The sequence below is a fragment of the Podarcis muralis genome, chromosome 14, assembly GCF_964188315.1.
Source record: "Podarcis muralis chromosome 14, rPodMur119.hap1.1, whole genome shotgun sequence".
Lineage (NCBI taxonomy): Eukaryota > Metazoa > Chordata > Lepidosauria > Squamata > Lacertidae > Podarcis > Podarcis muralis.
Genome location: NC_135668.1, coordinates 27195623 through 27217481, shown reverse-complemented (window position 1 = coordinate 27217481; position 21859 = coordinate 27195623). Strand labels below are relative to the sequence as shown.

General features: G+C 42.0%; 1 protein-coding gene across 3 annotated transcripts in view; it reads left to right on the top strand.

The window, feature by feature from the left end:
• Positions 1-21859, top strand: part of DENND4A (DENN domain containing 4A) — a 58955-nt gene that overhangs the window by 29114 nt on the left and 7982 nt on the right. For all 3 annotated transcript variants that reach the window (XM_028705580.2, XM_028705579.2, XM_028705581.2), the window contains 15 exons: positions 1059-1277; positions 2229-2374; positions 3562-3695; positions 4823-4958; positions 8977-9183; positions 9814-9942; positions 10634-10778; positions 11837-11953; positions 13594-13743; positions 14026-15107; positions 15791-16004; positions 17349-17443; positions 20470-20645; positions 20736-20882; positions 21558-21762. In XM_028705580.2, coding sequence (XP_028561413.2) covers positions 1059-1277; positions 2229-2374; positions 3562-3695; positions 4823-4958; positions 8977-9183; positions 9814-9942; positions 10634-10778; positions 11837-11953; positions 13594-13743; positions 14026-15107; positions 15791-16004; positions 17349-17443; positions 20470-20645; positions 20736-20882; positions 21558-21762 — 3302 coding nt within the window. The remainder of the gene's footprint in view (positions 1-1058; positions 1278-2228; positions 2375-3561; positions 3696-4822; positions 4959-8976; positions 9184-9813; positions 9943-10633; positions 10779-11836; positions 11954-13593; positions 13744-14025; positions 15108-15790; positions 16005-17348; positions 17444-20469; positions 20646-20735; positions 20883-21557; positions 21763-21859) is intronic.

Below are 21859 nucleotides of genomic sequence, written 5' to 3'. Positions count from 1 at the left end.
ACCTCACAGGGACAATGTGGTGATAAAATTGGGGGAGGGGAGAACCATGTACCCAGTTTTTGTTGTTTTGGAGGAACTATAGCATATTGATATAATAGATAAATTCATAAGATCTGTTAGACTCTTGCTCAGAGCAGAGGTATCTACAGTGGTTTCCTTTATTAAAAATGTTATTTCTCTTGAGCCCTTTATTATTCCACTGAGGTGATATAAGTGTGCATCAAGAGCCACATGCAAATTCCACTGAAATAACCAGGAGTCACACAGGAGCAGTCCTTGGCAGATTTCACCCTGGGGGCTTAAGCTATATCACTAACTGATGTATGCATTTCAAAAGCTTACATAAATTGTCTTTTTCTATGTGCATATCACTGTGTTTTCACGCAGACTAATTCTGTCATAGTTTCCATAGCGACGCCTTTTCTGCAAAAAGTAAATGTGCTTGTCTGAGTCTTTTGTCTATCTTGGAGACTAGTGATTTGCATCCTTCTCTGCCATAGCTAATAGCTGTATCCCACTATTTAAACCAGATCTAGGGAACTAGTGAAGAGGCCACCAGTAAGATGGGATATTAGTATTGCCAAACCTCCCTCCTGGTTGCTCTGCATTCCCTACCTTATGCTTGCTTCCTCTGTGTCTCTCCCTTCTGCTTTCCCAGCCTCTCTTAGTTGATGTGCTCTGATGTCAGGGTGGGCCATGTTAGCCTGGCAGCTGTTCTAATGTCACAGAGAGGCTGTCCAGACAGCCAATATAAGTGTTTGGTAGTCATTGGGGATGGTAGGATATGCATTCTTTGGTGTCTCAGTTCTTGAAGCAAAATTAAACTTGCCTCCATTTGTGACTGTATGCTACGCGCTTCTGAATAACACATTGAGGATGCAAATAAGTTTATTGGTCTTGAATCATCTTGACAGAAAGAGACAGGCAATAATGCTTGCCACTTATAAGTAGCATAAGTAACTTAGCAAGGTGGGATAATGAAGTAAGCCCTGTGGAGCAGAAAGGAAATGCTAACTCAATACTGGGAATGTTTTCATATTTCGTCCTTTTATTCACAGTGCAGCAAAGACCAAGAGATGACGCACTGATGGAGCTGGCTATGAATGACTATGATTTCCATTCAGGGGAGAAGCTGCATCTGTTAGATGTGGAAATCCAGGAGGCGTTTCTCTGTTTCATGGCCTCTATCCTAAAAGGTTACAGGTCATATCTAAGACCCATTACCCAAGCACCTTCTGAAACAGCAACAGATGCAAGTTCCTTATTTGAGCTGCAAGGTAAAGGAGCAGACTGTTATACCTTCCTCCAGTTTGTAGCTTGGTTTAAATGACTGGCAAGGGGGAAGCTGTAAAGGGATTGCATCCAACTAAGTTTTACTCAGAGTAGACCCATTGAAAATAACACTTAGTTGAATTGCAGGTGTTTAAACAGGTTGGACGCGGGTGGTGCTGTGGGTAAAACCTCAGTGCCTAGGACTTGCTGATCGTAAGGTCGGTGGTTCGAATCCCCGCGGCGGGGTGAGCTCCCGCCGTTCGCTCCCTGCTCCTGCCCACCTAGCAGTTCGAAAGCACCCCTAAGTGCAAGTAGATAAATAGGGACCGCTCCGGCGGGAAGGTAAACGGCATTTCCGTGTGCTGCGCTGGTGCTGGCTCGCCAGTGCAGCTTCGTCACGCTGGCCACGTGACCCAGAAGTGTGTCTTCGGACAGTGCCGGCTCCCAGCCTCTAGAGCGAGATGAGTGCGCAAACCCTAGAGTCGGTCACAACTAGCCCGTATGGGCAGGGGTACCTTTACCTTTACCTTTAAACAGGTTGGATGGCCTTCTGTCACAGATTCTTTAGCTGTGATTCCTGCATTGTAGAGGGTTGGACTAGATGATCCTTCCAGCCCCATAATTCTATGACTCTGTGAATGCATACCTGTCTGTTTTAGGCCCAGGCAGTATTTCAGTATCTTCCTGCAGTTCATTTAACATCCCTTGGAATTCCTACCATGGTTTCACCTAGGCTTAAGTACTTAAGCTTTAGGCTAAATTCGTTGTCTAGTTTTTGGAGGTTTTTCAACAAGACTTTGAGTTTCTTGCACTTTTGTGGCTCCTGACGATGGTAGCGGGGACCCCATATGGAATGTTTATTTAATTTCCTTTTCTTAGTGGAGTATATGTTCTTTGCTTTCCCTGCCAACCACGTTTATAACATCAAATGTTGGGTTTTTGTTTTAACTTTATAGGGTTCTTAAAAAGCCGTGACCGTTCACATCAGAAGTTTTACACTATGATGACCAAGACACAAATGTTCATTCGCTTCATTGAAGAATGCTCCTTTGTCAGTGATAAAGATGCAAGTCTTGCATTTTTTGATGACTGTGTAAATAAAGTAAGTGTGGCTGACATACTTCTCCATTGAACCATGTCTGACAACACACACTCTGCTAACATAGGATTTGGCAACTCTAGGTAATTTAGAGTGGCTCTCATGGCCCCACACTGCCCACTGTCGCTGATGGGAGTTGTTGATCAGCAGCATTTGGAGAGCACGATGTTGGCAAAGACTGATCTAATTGGCTCTGATACCAAAGAGTTTATTAAATCTGTCAGTGTCCATATAGTTGACATCTTCACAGCTGACACTCAGTCTGGCACTAATGTGCCCCTAAAATTCCTGAAAACTGCAAAACGTCCTGAAGATGGTGGCTTTTGCTTTTTTGCAGGTGTACCCTTGACTTAATTGTTGCAACATAAAGCGCATGTCACACACCTGAGAGAAATTCAGCAACTATGGAAATTGGCCATTTCTTTCCTGCCATATGCTAGAAAGATGGCCAGCTCAAGTGCCATTTTATTGATTATAGACAATTCTGCTGCAAGAAGGGGGGGGGGGAGCTCCTCGGCAGTAGGCAGCCTTCCCTGACATAGGATCCTGTGAGGAAATTGGCTTTTTACAGAGGGAGCAGTGGTTTTCCTATGCAGAGCAAGGAAACAGGACTAGCTTGGTTAAGTATGTTCATTGTGTGTCATGACAATGTATTTATTACATAAACACACACTCACACTGAAACATGCTTAACCAAGCTAGTCCTGTCTCCTTGTTCTACATATAGCATAAAATGAGCAGCTGAAAAATATCACTTTTTGTGAGAAGCTGACTGCTGGAATCACTTCCAAGATAAACAAGGCATGACAATATTCTATGAAAGGGATATCACTTGAGACCAACAAAGCCTTTGAAAGCAGTATGCGGAAAACAACCCTCTCATCTTTATACTGAATTGCTAAATTTCTTCAAAAGAAGTCCAAGACGCAGCCTTTTTCTTTCCTTTTTCTTTTTTTAAAGAGATTGGAGACCGAAGGTGGGGGAATTGCAAATAATGGCAGTAAAACACAGGAAACATTATCTAAATGTTTCATAAAAATTTCATTCCACTTGATTGTAAAAACCCTAATGTTACTGTATCATTGGCAACTGTTTTTTCTACACACCATTGTATGAACAATACCCTGCTTCCAAAATGTGAGCATATGTTGTACTTGAGATAAAATACATTTTAAAACTATTTTATGCAGGTAGATATGGATAGGACGGGTGACACGCGGCTTATAGAACTGGATGAATCATACAAGAGTGAGCACACGGTTTTCATAACTCCCCCAGAGATCCCCCACCTTCCCAATGGAGAAGAAGTTCCATCACAGTACAGGTAACCCTTTGGAATGTGGCAAGAATCCTGACAAAATGCTGGTCCCTAAGTTGTGCTGGCTGCAAAGTATTTTATGTGTCAAACCTGCTGTACCAGTAGAAGGTAATAGCTATACCTGGCCTAAACAATATATATATATGTGTGTGTGTGTGTGTGTGTGTATCTCACCCACCATCCACTCCCCAGATTGAACACCAGACCTTTGCTTATTTTGACAACCACCAATTGGTGGTTGGTGGGTTTGTTTGTTTCTTTTGGTCTTCCTGAAAGTCCTTTTTTAAAAAATCCAGCAATCTAATTTTCTCTTTCAAATGAGTTTGCAGGTCAATATTGATTTTTATGGGCTTCTGCTCTTTCTTTGTTCGTTAGAAACTAAATAAGCTTTTCAGATGTTCATGGCATAAATGCAGTCAATACTAATGAAGTTGTCACTCTAATTGAATAGCACACTAAAAAAAATAAAAATCCTTACTTAAATACTCAGCCTTAAGTGAGTATATAGATCTCTGCTCAAGAAAGAGTTTTACTGAAGGGTCATACAAAGAAGAGGGGGCCCAAGTTAACCTGTCATTTAGTCCATTTTTCACGGCAATTTCATAGTTTGGTGGCAGAGCGCATGCTTTGTGTGCAGAAGGTTCTATCTCCAAGGACCAGGCAACACATGACTGGAAAGATCCTGCTCTGCCTAAGACACACACTTCCCAGAGACCCACAGCCAGTAAGAGTAATGACCATAGCCCAGACTCAGTACCAGGCAACTTTGTAAGTCCCTCCATTCATCCCTCCTCATCTCTTAGTTGTCTCAATTATGAAGATGGACAGCAATTGTCAGAGGGCCAAATATGGTCAGTTACTGAACCACTATATGCTGATTCCGCTCAGTAAATAAATGCTTGAAGGATGTCTTTTTCTTTCTGCCCCCCCACCCCCGGTCAGGGTTTTTACTTGAAAAAACAAAGAAAGTACAGCAAGCTTATGTGTTCTCTATTCAATTTTTTACTCCTATAATAAAACTGTAGCCCACGAAAATATCAGTTGTAGTCAAAGCAGCATCATGGCCCAAAGCCCTCTGTATGGTGTTGGGGCATAAGTAAATAAAATAAGATGGCGTCTCCCTTCTTTTTCAGTTATAGTGGATTTCCTGTGCTGCGGCAAGATCTGTTTGAGCGGCCTAAGGCACTCCTGACAATACAGAACAGCAGATTGTCTTCAAAAGCCAGCAGTCCCAACAGCCCGTTGCCAATGTTCAGGAGAACAAAACAGGTACTTAGTAAGCATGCGGCACCCTTCGGTGTTCTGTGTATCCTGGTTTCACTGTTTCTCCCAAGGAGTTTGCTGCAGAGCTTTTTACAGTCTCTTCAAACTTGGGGCTAGTTACAGCAAATTGCTGCTGGCTGCCATGGACAGTTGAGAGAGCGCAGTTAATTCATTCATTCCCATTTATTAAATTTGTATACTCCCATTCATCCATAGATCTCAGGGTGGTTCACAACATAAAATTACAATATAAAACACATAACAAAAGTTATGTGGTTTGGAACAGGCTGCAGCAAGAGTTATTGAATACCTACACATAGTTCAGTGTATAATTTACCTAAAAGAAATGCATTCCAGTATAGTATTAAATGTGAAAGAACATTTTTTTTAATTTTTACGGTAATGTTACTTTACTTTTTAGATCAGCCTTTATTAGCCTTGGGAGGCAGGGACAGGGTCCCCAGATGCTGCTGGAACACAACTCCCATCATCCCTGACTGCTGGTCCTGCTGGCTAGGGACAATGGCAGTTGTGGTCCAACATCATACTGGGATACCCACCCACTCTGATGTTGGGCTGAGGTTCGGCTTGTGGGCTTCCCAGAGGTATCTGGTTGACCACTGTAAGAACAGGACAAGGTGGGCTTTTGGCCTGCTCCATCTGGGCTCTTCTTACGTTCTTATGCACAACCTCTTCCTCTCTCCCAACCCAACAAGCTGGGTCACATATGTAACAAGCTTGTGCCCTTTGGGACTTTGAACTAGATTATCTCTTAAACAGCAGCTTCCCCATACTTCCTCGTAAGCTGCTTTTGAGAAAAACTCAGGAAATTTAAAGAGCAAGTGTGGCTTTTGCCTCCTAGGATGGGTCAAGGAAAGGGTTAAAATGGGTGTGATGTGATTGGCCAGTGAGAATGCAAGGGGGGAGTAAAAGATAGAGTGGGAGGTTTTGAAAGTCAGTTGAGGTTGGGAGTTGGGAGTTGAGGTTTGTCAGTTGGGAGTTGCATTCTCACTGGCCAGTCACATCACACCCATTTTAACCTTTTCCTTGAACCATCCTAGGAGGCAAACACCACAGCAAGTTAAAGTGCTTTGTAAACTGTTTGCATTGAAGAGTTGAAGAGGCAGACATCCCAGCAACACCACTATAATGAAAATAAGTGCAGGCATTGTGTAACATTGGGTATGTTATGGGATGTATTCTCATAGCAATGGGCTTTTGAAAAGAAAAAGAAGTAAAAGGAGTGGCAGCCTTGTGGCAATCCAGAAATGCACATTTGTGTGTTATACGGGAATAATTTATTCCAGCTTTTGGGTGCTCTATAAACCTCTGCTTGTCAATGATATGAACTTAGTTTGAGTGCCTCTACTGAATTGTAACGAGGATCTCAGCCTCCCTAGGGACTCCATGCTATAATTTAATCTCACATTTCCTTTTTCTTTCCCTCTGCTATCCACAGCAGCTGTTGCACAGAAGTGCTTGTGGGTAGAATTAGGCATGATAAACCACTTTTAAAACAACATTTCCTTCACAGTTTGTATCTTTTTCTCAGATAACCTTCCTCTGTCCTTCTGAACAATGTTTTTCCATTTTCTTTTGCTCCTCACCTTCCTTGCTGGTTTTATTTAGTCACTATTACTAGCAGCGAACCACAGTTATGGTATTTGAAGCATTTGTCAATCTATCAATTATTTTCTAACTGTCTAGTCTTGTTTTAAATTGCTTTGAACTGTTTTCATCTATTTTATGTGTACTGTAAATCACATTGAGATAGTAGTTTGGAAGGTGGCTACTAAATTATATGCAGTATTAGAAACAAACCAAAATTCTGGTATTTGGGGGACTTAATCCATCAAGTTGCTGGTGACTAACCCATTAATAATTTTCAATCACCTTGGCCCAGGGCAGGTTACAACATTTTAAAATACAATTACAAAAAGCACCACCACACACACAAAATAAAATCTAATAAAAACTAACAAAATTCATACAATGCTTATATTAGATTTAGATTTCCAATCTTTCTGCTTTAGGAATCTTCAATTTCTAAAAAGAGTTTCTTTTCCCACCTCACGGGATTCATCCAATAAGACACCCTCTCATACCGTTTTCAAGTCCCAACTATTGAGCAGAAGTGGGCTTTCAAAATGGCGGGAAGGACAAGACTGGCCTCAATTAGAAATTGGGCATTTGGTGTCCCCAGTCCCATGCTGTAGAACACTCTTCCAACAGTGATTCGGTAGGCTTTTCAGTTTCAGGCATCTAAAACTAGCCTGTGAAACTGGCCTTTAAAAACATTTTGATTAGCCTGTCATTTTCATGATGTTGTTGTACTGTTTGTAGGTTGTTGTACTGTTTGTAAAGTTTTGTTTTATACATATATTGCTATACACCCTTTGCAATGTTTTACGAGATGGCAGTATATAAATAAATAAGAACTGTAGAGTTAGACGTGAAGCAGATAATCATGGGCTTCTTCCTTGTATGGGAGGCATCTTCTTTGTTATTGGTGTCTGCAGCCTGCTGGAAACAGGTTTAATATCTAATTTGGATAGTTAAGTCATTTAACCTTGTTTGCCTCTTGTTCTTGTGAGCGCTGTTTGGCATGTAAAAATACAGTGATATGCCCAACTCATGCTTTAACTAATGAAAATTCTTTTGAGCACCTGCTGGTTGTACAGCAAGGGTAATGACCGAGTTATCCCAGTAATTATTTTTCTACTGTGCTGCTCTTGTTCAACATTCAGATAACGACACCTTGACTTCTATTATCTATCTATCTGTCTTGTGGTTTGAGCGACCATTTAAGGAGATTATTTTCCCCTCTAATGCACTCCACGTTCTGTTGCATTTCAGATGAATATGTATGTTCTATTGCGGTGATGCTGGCATGCTGTCACCCTCAAATGATTTCACTAGATAATAGTTTGCATTTCAAACAAATTAAGTGTATTAGTCATCCTTGTGTCTTCTCAGTTATGAACTAGAAACACCAGTTTTCTGATTTTAGAAATGAAGCAACAGTGGAATTAATGAGGGTGTCAGAGCTCACCAACCAGGCATAGCCTTTGCTGAATTAGGCCACCAAATCCTGCACATCAGGAGATAAGCAGGCTGCAGAAGCCAAAGTAAAACATAGTACTGAACACCATCTTCCAGGAAACCCACAAGTTTGGTGAGCGCTTGAGCCAGCATAGGCCAATAATAGCTTGTCTTCAGTCTGAAGACTAAGATGTAGAAGAACCAGACCAGAGTTGAGGGTCAGGCTTGATGAAACACAGAAGATTCGTGGCTCGATTATCTGACATAGTTTTTTAAATAAAAAAATTAGCCACCACAAACTGATTGGCATATCAGTGGTGGCTCCACTTTTTGGGATGCTCTCCCCAGGTAGGGGAGGCACTCTCCCCAGGTAGGCACACCTGGCACCATCGTCTGTTTTTAGGTGCCAAGCCAAAATGTTCTTGTTCTGCTAGGCTTTTGGATTCAATTTTCTGCTTATCATTTAGTCGAGCGGAGCTGTGTTGGATTTGGTCTTTTAAATACATTAATGTTGCCTTTCTTTTTCTTTTTATGCTTGTTTTTGATATTTTTTTATAAGTGGCTTTAAGTTCCCTTTTCTGAAGAAAGTGAGTAATAAATATAAACCCACTTCCCTAGCACTATAGTCCTGATCCAATTTGCACCCACCTCCCCCTAGCAGCTGTATTTAAGCTTAGAAGAAAACACTGGGAGACCTGATCACAGATCCCTTGTGTATCATCTAATTCGGCCCTGAGGTTCTCTGTGACCACGTGAAAAGCTGCTAGTTGTTTGTATTGCCAGACAACCACTGAGTCTTGCAGACCAACTGAATTTGTTCCACAATTCAGCGAAGAATGTGCAGCAGTCGATAGTTGCAGAGCTGTTACTGAAATAATTCAAGGGAGGATCTGCCTCATGCTTATTTCCCTTCTGTGGATGTGAAGAGGATTTAAAAAGTGTAACATACCTAAAACACAATATTTTCAATGTGTCTTTGCAGGAAATCAAGTCGGCCCACAAGATAGCCAAGAGGTATTCCTCCATCCCTCAGATGTGGTCTAGGTGCTTGCTGCGCCACTGCTATGGCCTCTGGTTTATCTGCCTTCCTGCCTATGTCAAGGTGTGCCATTCCAAAGTGAGGGCTTTGAGGACGGCCTATGATGTGCTGCGGAAAATGCACTCGAAAAAGATTGATCCACCTGACGAGGTAAATTGCCTACGTCTAGTACCTGGTGTGGAAACTGGAGCTTCGATTCAGGAGCTGTGCTAGGGAGTTCTGGAGCTGGTGACTTGATGAGTTCAAAAGGGGCAGAAATATGATTTATAGTCACCACCAGTATTTCCTCTTCCTGGACCTCTGCTGGGTTATTGCTTGCAGCTTGCCTCCCAAGTAGATTCTTCACAATACAGCTGTCTGGCAGTGAAACAGGTGCTTTTCTAGCAACTCTGAACTTTCTCTTGAATCTGGTGTCACCTTTGCTTCCAAGGCCTGTGGGATGGTGGGGGAGAGTTGGGGATGAAGGAAAGGCTCAGAATGGGGTTGGAGGGGTTCTTGTGGGAGCCCAGGAATCCCTAATATGGATCTCTTCTGGCCACCTCTGCACTGCTGCAAGTTCCTCCAGGTTTTTAGGGTTCTCTATGAGGCCCCAAGCCTTTTCCTTTGAAGAGGTCTCTCCAGTGTCTAGGTTAGATGGGATCCTGACATAAATGGATGTCCTTTCTGAAATATGATGATGGCCCTAAGTTGGCCAGTTTCTTGAGAATGAATTTGTATTGTGCTTTTTTTATTTTTTTGTGAATTATTTTATCTGACAAGGAGAATCTTGTTTTTTTCCAGGTATGCTACCGGGTGTTGATGCAGTTATGTGGACAATATGGCCAGCCTGTGCTAGCAGTGAGAGTCCTTTTTGAAATGAAAAAAGCTGGAGTTGACCCCAATGCCATTACATATGGTTATTATAATAGGGTAAATATTTGTTAATTATTTGAAAGCCTTGCATTTTAGTACTGGAAAAATAATTCTTTGTAAAGATAATGATCAATTGGCCAATGTCTGATTTCAGCAAACCATAGTATATGCAGTGCTTTTTTTCCTGGGGGGACTCAGGGGGATGCCCAGCCCTAAACATTTTGTGAATCTAAGTTTGGCCTCATTGAGGGGCAGTATTTCAATATGAGTAGGACAATGAGAGCACCCCTAAACATTCTTTTAGGGAAAAAGTGCTGAGTATATGTATGCATGACTGCATACATGGTTTGGATTTTTATCCATCTGTTCTCTGTTTTTAACACAGTTCTCAGTGGTTTAACAATCAAAATGTCTCTTCCCAGGATACTTGGAAAATGGTAGCTCCATGAGGGAAATGGAGGTCACCTAATAATTCTCAGCATTCTTAACAAACTATGGTTTCCAGAATTCTTAGGAGGAAGCTGTGACTATTTAAAGTGACACAATACTGATTTAAATGTATAGTGCAGGTGGTCTTGCCCAGAATGAGACCAGGGAAACCTAGGTCTCAAAATCCTATTTAGCCATGACATTTTTGGAACAGGTTGATCACTGGATTGCTTTAATATAGAATGGGATAACTGAAAGTGTACTACTCCAAGATCCTTAGGTTGTGTGATTTAAATAATTTCCTTTACTGTTATTACAGGCTGTTTTGGAAAGTACTTGGCCGTCAAGCAATCGAAGTGGCTATTTTCTGTGGACAAAGATAAGAAATGTTGTCTTAGGAATAGCTCAGTTTAAAAGAGTTCTAAGGAAGCAACCTGCAAATGGCATCCACAAAGTTCTTTCTGGTAGGAGTTTTTATGCGTCTTTTGGTTTGTAGCTCTGCAAATGCAGCTGCTCTCAATAGGTAGAAATGCCCAGTTTTCAAAATCAGTCTTAATTTATGCAGCATATTCTATTCAGTGTTGTAATTGCTGTAATGGATGACACAAAGACCAGGGATGTCTTATCCAGACTCACATGAATGATAGGGCCTCAGCTATGTAGCACATTCTGCTGCGTGTACCTCTTGAAAATGTGATGAGCTACATGACACAATGAGGAAGAGACACTGATGGAAGAGGAATGGTCAGAATCCTGGGTCTCTCTGGAAAAACCAGGGGGAACAAATATTTAAAGATTTATCGCATTGCTATCTTACTCCTCAAAATATTAGACATATAGGAAGCTGCATTGGTCCATTGAGGTCAGCACTAATCACAGACCAGTAGCAACTCTCCATGGTTTCAGCTCTGCTTGGAGATGGCGCAGGGGACCAAACCCAGGACCTTCAGCGTGCAAAGAAGATCCTCAACCACTGAACCATGCCTCTTCCCTGTAGAAGTCACAGTGGTCCATAATACATAAATTCTAGACTGACATTTTGGCAGAGATTAAGTTACTGGCTGTCGTCTAGATTCATCTGGTAAGATAGTCTTACTCAGTGCTTGAGTCCGCCCACCGCCCCCCCCCCCAAGCACTGGTCTTATTGAATTTCATAATTCAGAGGGGTAAAAATCCCTTTTCTCACAAACAGCTTTGTACATCCTTCCTAACTGCAGCCAGACAGGCTTTGGAACCAAGGGTCTTCTTTCTAATAATCAGTGTCATGCAAAAATACAGGCAGTCTCTAAAAGCAGAACAGCCCAATTAACTGAGGACAGTCTTTAGTCACCAAAAAGTCCCCCAAGTTTCTGGAAATGTTCTACTGCTGAGTTTCCTCATTCAAACAAATGGTCACTTTTACAAACAATATCACCTTTATATGTATTTCATCGCAACAGCATCCCATTATTCCCTTTCTGCTTGGCATTCTTTTTAAAATAAAAAATGTATTGTTAATTTTTTATCCTTTTTATTATGATAGGGGAACATTCAGATCTGTTATACAGGCTATCGAAAGCAGCAGCTAAACAAGGGAAAGCCACTGCTCAGAGGAATGGTGAGCAAAAGGAAGAGAAGAAAGAGAGTGACTCTAGTTCTTGTAAGTATCAAATATTGATACTTGTCATGTTGCCTGAATTCTGTTCCTTTGTTTTGATTCCAACTTTTATGCACTGCCTCTTTTTTGAATATCCCTTTACTGTTGTATTTCTGTGTCATGTTGCGTCATAGACTACCAGCAGCTTGGGAGAACTGTTGAGGCAGCCCCACCTTTTGGTGTCAGTATTTTTAATTGTTAGCCCCCTTGGTGCCTTGGTTTATCAATGCACTAAAATGCAATACATAAAATTATAATGAATACCTTCCACAAGCACTGCTGGGCAAATGCAAAGACAAGGAAGAGAGTCAGTAAGAAAGAGTCTTCTTTCTTCATCATTATTCTCTCAGCCCTTTTTATTATTGGCTGAATGCTCACTGGAGCAAATGCATATGATGTAGAACTATAACAACCTCTATGGTTTCATAAAGTGAATTTATGCACATTTGAATTTAAGAGGTTTGAAAAGATGGTTATGCCTACAGGGGATTTTAATCCATTATGAGTCTTAAAACAGACATGAAAAACTTGGATTCTTGCCTCTGGTGAAAAGTACAGATTTTGTGTGCTTCTGGGAAGAGCGTGAAGACTTTGTAACTCAGTTGCATAACGGATCAAAGAACCTAGATTTTTACAGGGATGTGTGTGTGTGTGTGCGCGCGCACACACACATTTCTAAATCAATGTTAAATTGTGTGGTGGTGCTGTTTATTATTATTATTATTATTATTATTATTATTAAAATTTATACCCAGCACTTTCCTCCAAAGGAGCCCAGGGCAGCAAACATAACAGTGCAAAAGCAATGCAATTAAAACTTCTAAATCCAGTTAAGATCAACCTCTAACAGTAAGGGAGATTGAAGCACCTCTCTAGGGAGGGCCTTCCACAGATGGGAAAGCCCCACCGAGACGGCACTGTCACACATCACTGCCAACTGGGAAATCCCCTTGGCACTGTTTTGCTACTTGAGTTCAATGCCACTTAGGGCTTTGGGTGTTAATACTAATACCTTGAATTGGGCCAAATAGCTCATTGACAGCCAGTGTTGTGTCTTAAGTACCTGTGACACCTAGTCCCATTAGGTTGCCCCACTTATTAACCTAGCAGCTGCTTTCTGTATTAGCTGCAGCCTCAGGACTATCTTCAAGGGCAGCCTCACATAGATCACATTACAGTAGTCCAAGTGGGAGGCCACCAGAGTATGGGTAACTGAGGCTATCCCAATCCAGGAATGGCTGTAGTTGGAGAACCAGTCTAAGCTGGGAATAAGCGCATAAGCAATATCGCCTCCTGTCACTGCCCTCCTCCCTCACTATAGGGCAATCACTTGTCATGTTTACTTACTGCTAAGAGATTCTGCTGCTCAGGTTTCAGCTGCCATGTTCCCTTGTTGATAATGCACCATGCTAGCATCTGCACACATGCACAGTATCATATGGAAACATGTAATATATGTAAACCAGCCTGCCCTGCAAGCAGTAAAGAAGTGTGAGGGAGTCTGCATGGCATGCTAGTTTGACTTTTGAATACCTAACAACATGGGGAAATGGCTTATGGTTAATGCATGTATTTTTCTAGCATTTACTAAGAGCAAGCTCATCTCTTAACAAGTGATATATGTCTATTGTCTGTGTATACAGTATCTGAAGTAGAAAGTGGAAAGGGAAGTGGTGACTGCCTTCCTTCATTAAATTATCAAAATTCGAATAGAGCTAAGCCTGCGTCAAGGATTGTTCGCCTGAATGATAAAATTGGCAAAGTAGCAGATACGGCAGGAGAGATCGGCAGAGGTAAGCTGGTGCAGTTGATTCTTATGAATTGATGGTTTTGAATCATTTATTTTCTGTGAGACAACAATCCCATTCCATGCATTCATTCATAAGAAGGCTAGATATTTTTTTCCAGGACTGTTAACAGGATTCCCTATTAATATGGTCCCCATATTAATAAGGGTCCCCATCCTATCATAAAACATGTTAGAGATGTCTATTTTATGGCAATTTCTGCACTGCTTTGCTTTGTGACTAAAGTAACCCCACTTCCCTGAATTTGTGTGTGTTTCCCCCTCACAGAAAGCTCTGCAGGATTGTTATTCTCTTGCTTTGAGGATATCAACAAAACAAGAGTTACTAAAGTTGAAAGCTTAAGAAATAGGCACTTAAATGCCACTGAATTGGATCAGAAACGGATAGTTTGGAGAAACAGGAACCGTAATCTGAGTGGAGATGCTTTGATAGAACTCATGAAAAACCATATTAACCAGGAGGCAAGTCCAGAACAAATTGTTGAAAAACTAGGAGTGGATGCAAAAATTCTTTCCAAAGTGTTTGAGAAGAGAAAAAGGCCTAACACTCTCAACATCAGACAGTCTTCCTTGGGACCCAGTAAGAGAGGTAACTTGGAGAAAGAATCCAGTGATGAGGATGCTCCCTATGAGGACAAAACAGAGTCTCCTGTCATATTTGATTTGGAAGATTTGGATAATGAACCTTTCTCAGTGAAGACTGTGAAGCTGTTACATAAAAGGCCAAAGAGGATTCAGCGAGCCATCAGCTTTCCAGTAAAGCTTGTTGAGAAAACTGGTGTTGAGATGGGATTTGATCCACTTTCCTTGCTGGCTGCTGAGACAGAACAACAGAAAGAGGAAGAGGATGACGATGAGGACAGAAGTGCCTCAACCCCGTCTGCAAGGCGAGATTTAGCTGAAGAAATAGAAATGTATATGAACAATATGAGCAGCCCCTTAACAAGCCGTACGCCAAGCATAGATTTGCAAAAAGCCTACAGTGACAAGAACACCAACAAAAGGAGTCCAACGTTGGCTCAGCCATGCCGGAGATCTAGCCTTCCTCCAAACTCACCCAGACCGGCAAGCCTTACCAAATCCAAAAGCTACCACATAAAAAATGAAGAAAGGGGAAGGGACAGACTTTGGTCCTCTCCAGTATTTTCTCCTCATAATTTGTCCAGGGGACAATCTCAGGATACAGCTGGTGCAATAGCTCTTGCCTCTCCAACTGCTTTCAACTTGGATACACTGCTAACACCTACCTTTGACGTTCTAAAGACCAGCATGTTTTCTGCAGGGAAAGGGGTTGCTGAGAAGGCCAGCAAGTGGTACTCAAAGTTTACTACGTATGCGGCATCAACAAAGGTAAGCATCTTAAAACATTGCTGGGTGCGAGGGGAGCCAAAATGGCTCCTGTAGTAGAGCAGTTTTCAAACTGGTGTGCAGCTCTTTTGTGCAGTGCAGGTGTGTGAGAAACTTTCCCTGTCACTTAAGATGATAAAAATGTTTTCAGCAAAGATTTTGGTATGCATACAAATCCTGTGATTTGAGAGCCAGGTGCATGTAAATCACACTGAGACTGTCAGACCTGACTTTCCTCTGGGAGACTCCAAGAGGAAAGAAAATAATAGTTATGTCAAACACAGAGAAGGAAAATGGCTGCAAAATAAATAGATAGGGCCCTCTGTCTTCTTGCACTGTAGGGACAAGTAAACTGTTGTTGATCAAATTTTTCATCCTGAAAAGGGAAAAGAATTTTGCTCTCTACCAGCCAATAAATTTTGGAATGTGATGAGACATTGAAAGTGGCATCTATATGATAACTATTGCAGGAGATATTTAGTCTTCATTTGTTAACTATATACATGAGTCAGGTTGCTTGGCACTCAGCTTTTCACTACCAGTTAATAGAAGTCAACTTGGATGTTCAAAGCAGTTATTCTAAAAGAAGATCCAGCTTGGTTCTGTTGGTATTGATGGTGGTGTTTCTTCCAGATACTTCCTATAAGACCTTTAAGCACAGAAAACATTCCTATTCTTGTTTTCAGGATCAAAACTCAGACCGAGCAAGCATTTCATCCCTTGGGGCCCTTGATTCAGAAACTGCCTCCCTGACTGATGAGGACGTCTGCAATGATCTTGAAAGCAACTCCTCTCCTCAAGAGAACGCCTCCTCTGTGTTAAAGGGAATTGGCTTGAGTAGGACAAGTCTTGAAAGTTCAGCTTCGAATAGTGGCACATCAAAGCGTTATTCTCAGTCCGGTAAGAGTTCTCCTTAAATTTCTCAAATTTCCTTTCTTACCCTATTTATTTTATTTTGGTTATTTAGTAACAGGTGTATGGGGTGTTAGGGGAGGGGTAGTACCTCTGGTGAGGGACACGTTGTGCTCCTTCTGGGGTAGTTTGTCCACCTTTGGCCCCCACCCTGCACTCAGCTGTCACCTGCGGCTTCTAGAAGCTGGCAGCATGTGACAGCGACCACACCCCAGGAATGGCTTCAACTTGCCAGTTAAACCAGGTGAGGGTAGCCGATGGGTCTCATACCCTCAGTGGGTTAGGGACTTCCCCTGCATACAAAGACAGGCTCTGGCAGATTGGGTGGATGAGACCAATAGTGGGTCCAATGGTCAAGAAGGCAGTTTCTGCACATGCTGTGGAGGGAAGTGAGGGAAAGATGGGGCTCGTTAACATGGAAAGGTAGCCCTTCTAGGAGAAGGAAAAATCTGATCCTAAACCTCTGCTTTATGGGATATCTTCAGGAGAAGAAAACGTTAAGGAGTAAACCCTACACAGATCTGGAGTGGAGTCCCTAAGATGGTTGGGTGGCGTCTTGTTTGCCTCCTTCCAGCAACTCGTTCACCCAAGCTGGTGCCAAACGTATTGCTCTGCTTTCCTTTGGACTATATCAGTGAGGCGGAGGGGTCTTGCCATCTGGGCAGTCCAGGACCTCGGTACACGCTGTCCAGGGTTGCGCCATGAGGAGCTCACTTCGGTGCTGCTAATGCAGCGGTTTGATTTGATCCCTGGAGATGCACTCCCTTGTCTCTTGAGAGAGACAGATGTCAACAACAGTTATTTAGAATTGTGTCCTGCTTTATGTCATGCAGGCCTCAAAGCATTTCCCATTAAAAATATACATCGCAAAAAACAAAATCAATAAAATCTCGTAAAATTCAAAACATATAATAACAGTTTAATTCTATTTAACAACAGCACAAGATAGTGGTAGGGAGAGAGAAAATTAAACTTATCCACAAAAAGCTACTCAAGATTTCCCCTAGCTATTACTTTCACAGTAACAACAGCAGCGTACTCATGCAACTAATGTCACATCATGTCTAATTTGCAATAACTTTTATTGTCTCTCTGTGGATGACCACCTCTCCTGTCATTCTCTTCTCTTCTGCTTTTTGTTTGTAATATTCCAATTTCTAAGAATGTGTTTCTGTTTTTATTATTTATTTTTATTTATAAAATACTTATATACCTCTATTCATAAAAAATGACAGCTGTTTACAACAATTGTACTTTCCATGACAATGTAGGACCATCGTGGGTCAGTCTAACATTTCCTTCTGCAGTAACAAGTATCTATTTGCCTTTTAGGCTCTCTTTCAAAGTTTCCTTTGCCTGGCAGATCAGAGCTGGTATCATCTTGCAGTACAAGCAGCACCAGCGTGTTCCAGAATTACGCACTGGAGGTACAGCATTTCCCCCTTTTAAACAGCTTGTGTTCTACACTAGCAAAAAGGATAGGTTACTCGCTTTCTCAGTTTGGTGTGGAGGAGGTATCCAGATAACAGGTTGTCTCCTCCTTCTGGCGAGAAACAGACAAGGGACCATGGGATCCAGATCTTTTGTTCTACATCTGATTTCCTGAGACTCCTGCCTCATCAAAGAGCTCTCTGCTCTATCCCCACTCATCTTTACATTTCCCTGCTTAAGTTAGTGTTAGTTCTGATGAAAAGGATGGTTCATATACTTTCTAGTTTGCCCTGTGGAATGGCCATCACTTTAGGGCAGTTTCTAAAATCTAGGTGACCCTTCAGTTCAGAAATGTAGCTTTCTAATATTAATGGAAGATTTTCTGTCGGTTACTGCTAAGGGGACCTTCATTACTCTTTCAAATGAACCTTCAAAAGCCTCATTACTATCCAAATGAGCAATCGTTGATACCCACTGATAAGCTGTTGATAGAAGAAGCCAGCAAATCAATCTAAAATGTATTTGTCAGCTCTAAAAATAGAGTGATTCAGCTGCTAATTTGTTGACACCGCAGTGCAGCAAAATCCTCATAGCTGCTTTTTCTTCCATTGAGGCAACTTATTAAATTTTTGTGACAGGGAGGGGTGTCCTCAAGGGGATCGGCTGAATGTTGGAGAACTCCGTATTGCGCTCTGGAAAGGTCAGGACTAGATAATTAAATCTCAAAGGGTTTAAAACAGGTGGGGAACCTACAGCCCACAGGCCAGATCTGGCCTGCTGCTTGGTTTCATCTGACCCATGGGCAAGTATTTAGGAGATTTAAAAACCCTATATACAAATTGGTTCTTCCTCTTTTTCCTTCCATGCAGTGGTACCTCAGGTTAAGTACTTAATTTGTTCCGGAGGTCCGTTCTTAACCTGAAACTGTTTTTAACCTGAAGCACCACTTTAGCTAATGGGGCCTCCTGCTGCTGCTGCGCCGTCGGAGCCCGATTTCTGTTCTTATCCTGAAGCACTATTTCTGGGTTAGCAGAGTATGTAACCTGAAGCGTATGTAACCCGAGGTACCACTGTATCTTGGCTTGGTATCTGTTATTTAGCATTGATAAGGATGAGGGAGAGGGAATGAGAGTGAGCAGCGGGTGTTTTATTGACTGATGTGACATCACATACACAATGCTTGCACAGAGCCCAGCTGTTCCTCATCTCCCACCCTCACTTTGACCTACTTCCTTCCTTTGTGCTGGGTCTACATGTGCCTGTGTGTGTGTGTGTGTGTGTGTGTGTGTGTGTGTGAGAGAGAGAGAGAGAGAGAGAGAGAGAGAGAAATGGTACATGCAAGTGAATGGTTGGTGTTATTCTTCCTTTCAAGAATGAACCAAACCAATAGAGAAGGGAAGTTCCACACTCCTTTTCACCTTCACACTTCACTGTCTGCCGTGACAGTGGTTCCTGGAGAATATTCCTGAGCCTGGCATATGACCTGCTTAAGAGGCTGCCTGAGCAGCAGCAATCCCTACACTACCATCAGCACCTTGTTCAGATCTTCGCAGCACCTCACGTTGTCAAACAAGTCTTGCTGTACCTAGCTGAATTGTTAGCATCCTTTACAGGAAATGTGGTGATGATGGTGGTGGTGTTCAGGGGCAGCCAAACATAGTGTAAAATGGTGTGAGGCTCAGTTAGCAGCCATACATTGTAGAGATGGGCCTGTGGCTCTTGTGGGGTGTGGAATTCCAACATCTCCCCCCCCCCCCTGTGAACTTTTTCTTGGGGTCTCTTATGGAGTTTCTGCCCAGGAGCCCCAGACTGAAAGACTCCCCAAAAAGTCTCTGTATGCTGAGAGGTCAAGCAGGGTCGGTTTTGTTTTGTTTTTTAATTAACAGAGAAGCAGGCTGTGTTGCTACTTGTGGTTCCATTATGCAGCCGGCTGAAGAGAATGCAGCCCAACATTCTTTGCTTTGAATTAACAAGCTGTGTGTGAGAGAAAAACATTCTGCCTGTCCAATTGAAGTCCCCAGAGGCAAACTGAATTTGCCTCACAGCATGCAAAGAGGTGTCTTTCCCTCACTTCTCTGCTCATTCCTTTCCCCCCCGCCCTTGGGCCAAAGGCCCTTGCAAGGCAGAAGCTTCCACATCCCTGGCTTAAAACAAGGTCACTAACAGAAAGAGGATATGCTGATGGTGGATTAGGTTGCTGATCTCTGAGTACCTTGAATTGAACATCTTCGTGCCTTGCTGGATTCATGTGTTGAAACTGAACTGCTGGTTGTTGTTTTTTAGGCCTGCAATCTTTAATTAGCTTAATTAGTAGATTAGACAACTGACGTTTTAATTGGTTTAATTGGTATGAGGGCAGTTTTTGCTCAGGAAGGCTGGGAGTTGAGAGCACATTTACTTATTTGCTCAGCCCCTTTTAGTTCCAGCATGTAAATGTAAGAGCAGATGACAAAGAAATGGTTGAAGTTGCCTTGCAAACAAGTCCACAAGCAAGCATTTTTGTTAGCCAGCCTGCCAGTTCAGCTATAAGACTGCAATTCTGTGCATGCTTAACTTAGAAGTCAGCCACACTGAATTCAGATTTGCTTTCCAAAAAAACACGTCTGGAATTGGACTGTTTTCATCTCCAGAACCTGAAAAACAGTGAAAATTTTACTTGGTGTTTCACTGTAACCTATCAGAATGCAACATATTCAAACCCTGTGTACATCTGCATACATGATACATTATTTACTTTCAACTTCAATGAATGAATCTAAAATACCAAAACAAGTTTGACATTTACAAACATTTCCAACTATATTTTAAGATTTCCTTTGGTGGTCAATTTGAAATGGGAATCTCCAGCCCCCCTGAAGTTTTCAGCCAAAGAATAGGATGCAGAGCCGAGAGGCGCTTTCAGCCCAGCTCTGGGTTTTATGAATTCAGTTGGGTTTCTATTGCAGTTTGGTATGACTTGGGATTTCTCTTGCTACTGGGGACAAAAGCCGCACTGAGGGCTTTAATGAAGTGCTTTCCACAGGTCCTCATCTCAAGCTGTTCACGATGCCATACCTGTGACTGTCTTGTACATGATGAAGAAATCATGGCAGGCTGGACAGCAGATGATTCCAACCTTAACACCACATGCCCTTTCTGCGGAAACCAATTCTTGCCTTCCCTGAACATCGAAATCAGAGATCTACGGGGTCCTGGAAGGTAACTGATTATTTGCCATTGGATTCTTGCTTGCAGTATTTCCAAATGTGTGTTGTCTAATTGTAACATTTTTTTTGGTACTTTTTATAGATATTTCCTGAAATCCAGTCCATCTTCAGAGAACATGCAGCTTCCATCATCTTTTTTCAACCATGCAGCAAAGTCCTGCATTTCTGATCCCACATCAGGATTTTCAGCATCTCTAATACCTGCTCAGGATGACTTGCATTCAAATAGGTAAAATCATCACATTTTGACTCAGTCAAAGAAAAAAAAAACACTTGACATGCCTGTGGGCATTTAATAATACTTTAATAAATGCTCACAGGCAAGTCATGGTTGCCCACTCCATCCTGACTGCTCAAAGTGGGTAAGAGGATGCTGACTTTGATGGTCCTTGGCCCGATTTAGCGATAAAAATAAAAACCATAAAGCAACATCAGAAAAGCAACAGTCTACCCAAAATACCCATTAGAAAGCCACAGTAAAATCAGCATGAATCATTATGCTAATTTTTATTAATCAACAGTGGCATGGTAATAATCTATGCCCATCAGTTAGATAAATTTTAGAAGATGCAGGGGAAATGGGGAGGAGGCTGTCATGAAATGGCTCAGATACATGAATAAGAAAAACTGTGTGTTCTGGCTTAGTGGTTAGACTGAAGTCTATTTTCTGCCCACCTAAGAACTGGTTAGCAGTATGGCATATTTATCAGACAGCAGGCAAGCAACTTTATTGAAGGATGGAATCTATATGCAGTGTGTTGGAACAGCAAATAACAGGACAGTGTTTGACCTTACCTTTTCTTTTTATTGTAGAGTTGGGGGGGGGGAGATGTTGATTTTTTAAATATGTGGTTTTAGGTAAAATTTAAAAATACAAATACAAATATTCTTTTGTTGGTAACAGATCCAAAGAGCCTGATAGCACCTGTGCCAGAAGCATTCAGATCCCTCCAAGAAGGCAAAATACTGCTGGGACTGAGCACACCAGCCATGCCTTGTCTCGAAGCATGAGTACCTTCAGTCCCCTGGAGGTGGAGGAAACAGAGCATCACAAGCACAGTCACATTGTTCCCACTGGGAGCTTGCCTACCACATTGCAGGGGACAGCTGTGAGTACTTAGGCCTTCTTTCTTGCCTCCCTAACTGGAATATTCAGAGCAATCAAAGATTCTGCAAAGCACAATTGCTTTTACCATGTTGGTGCTA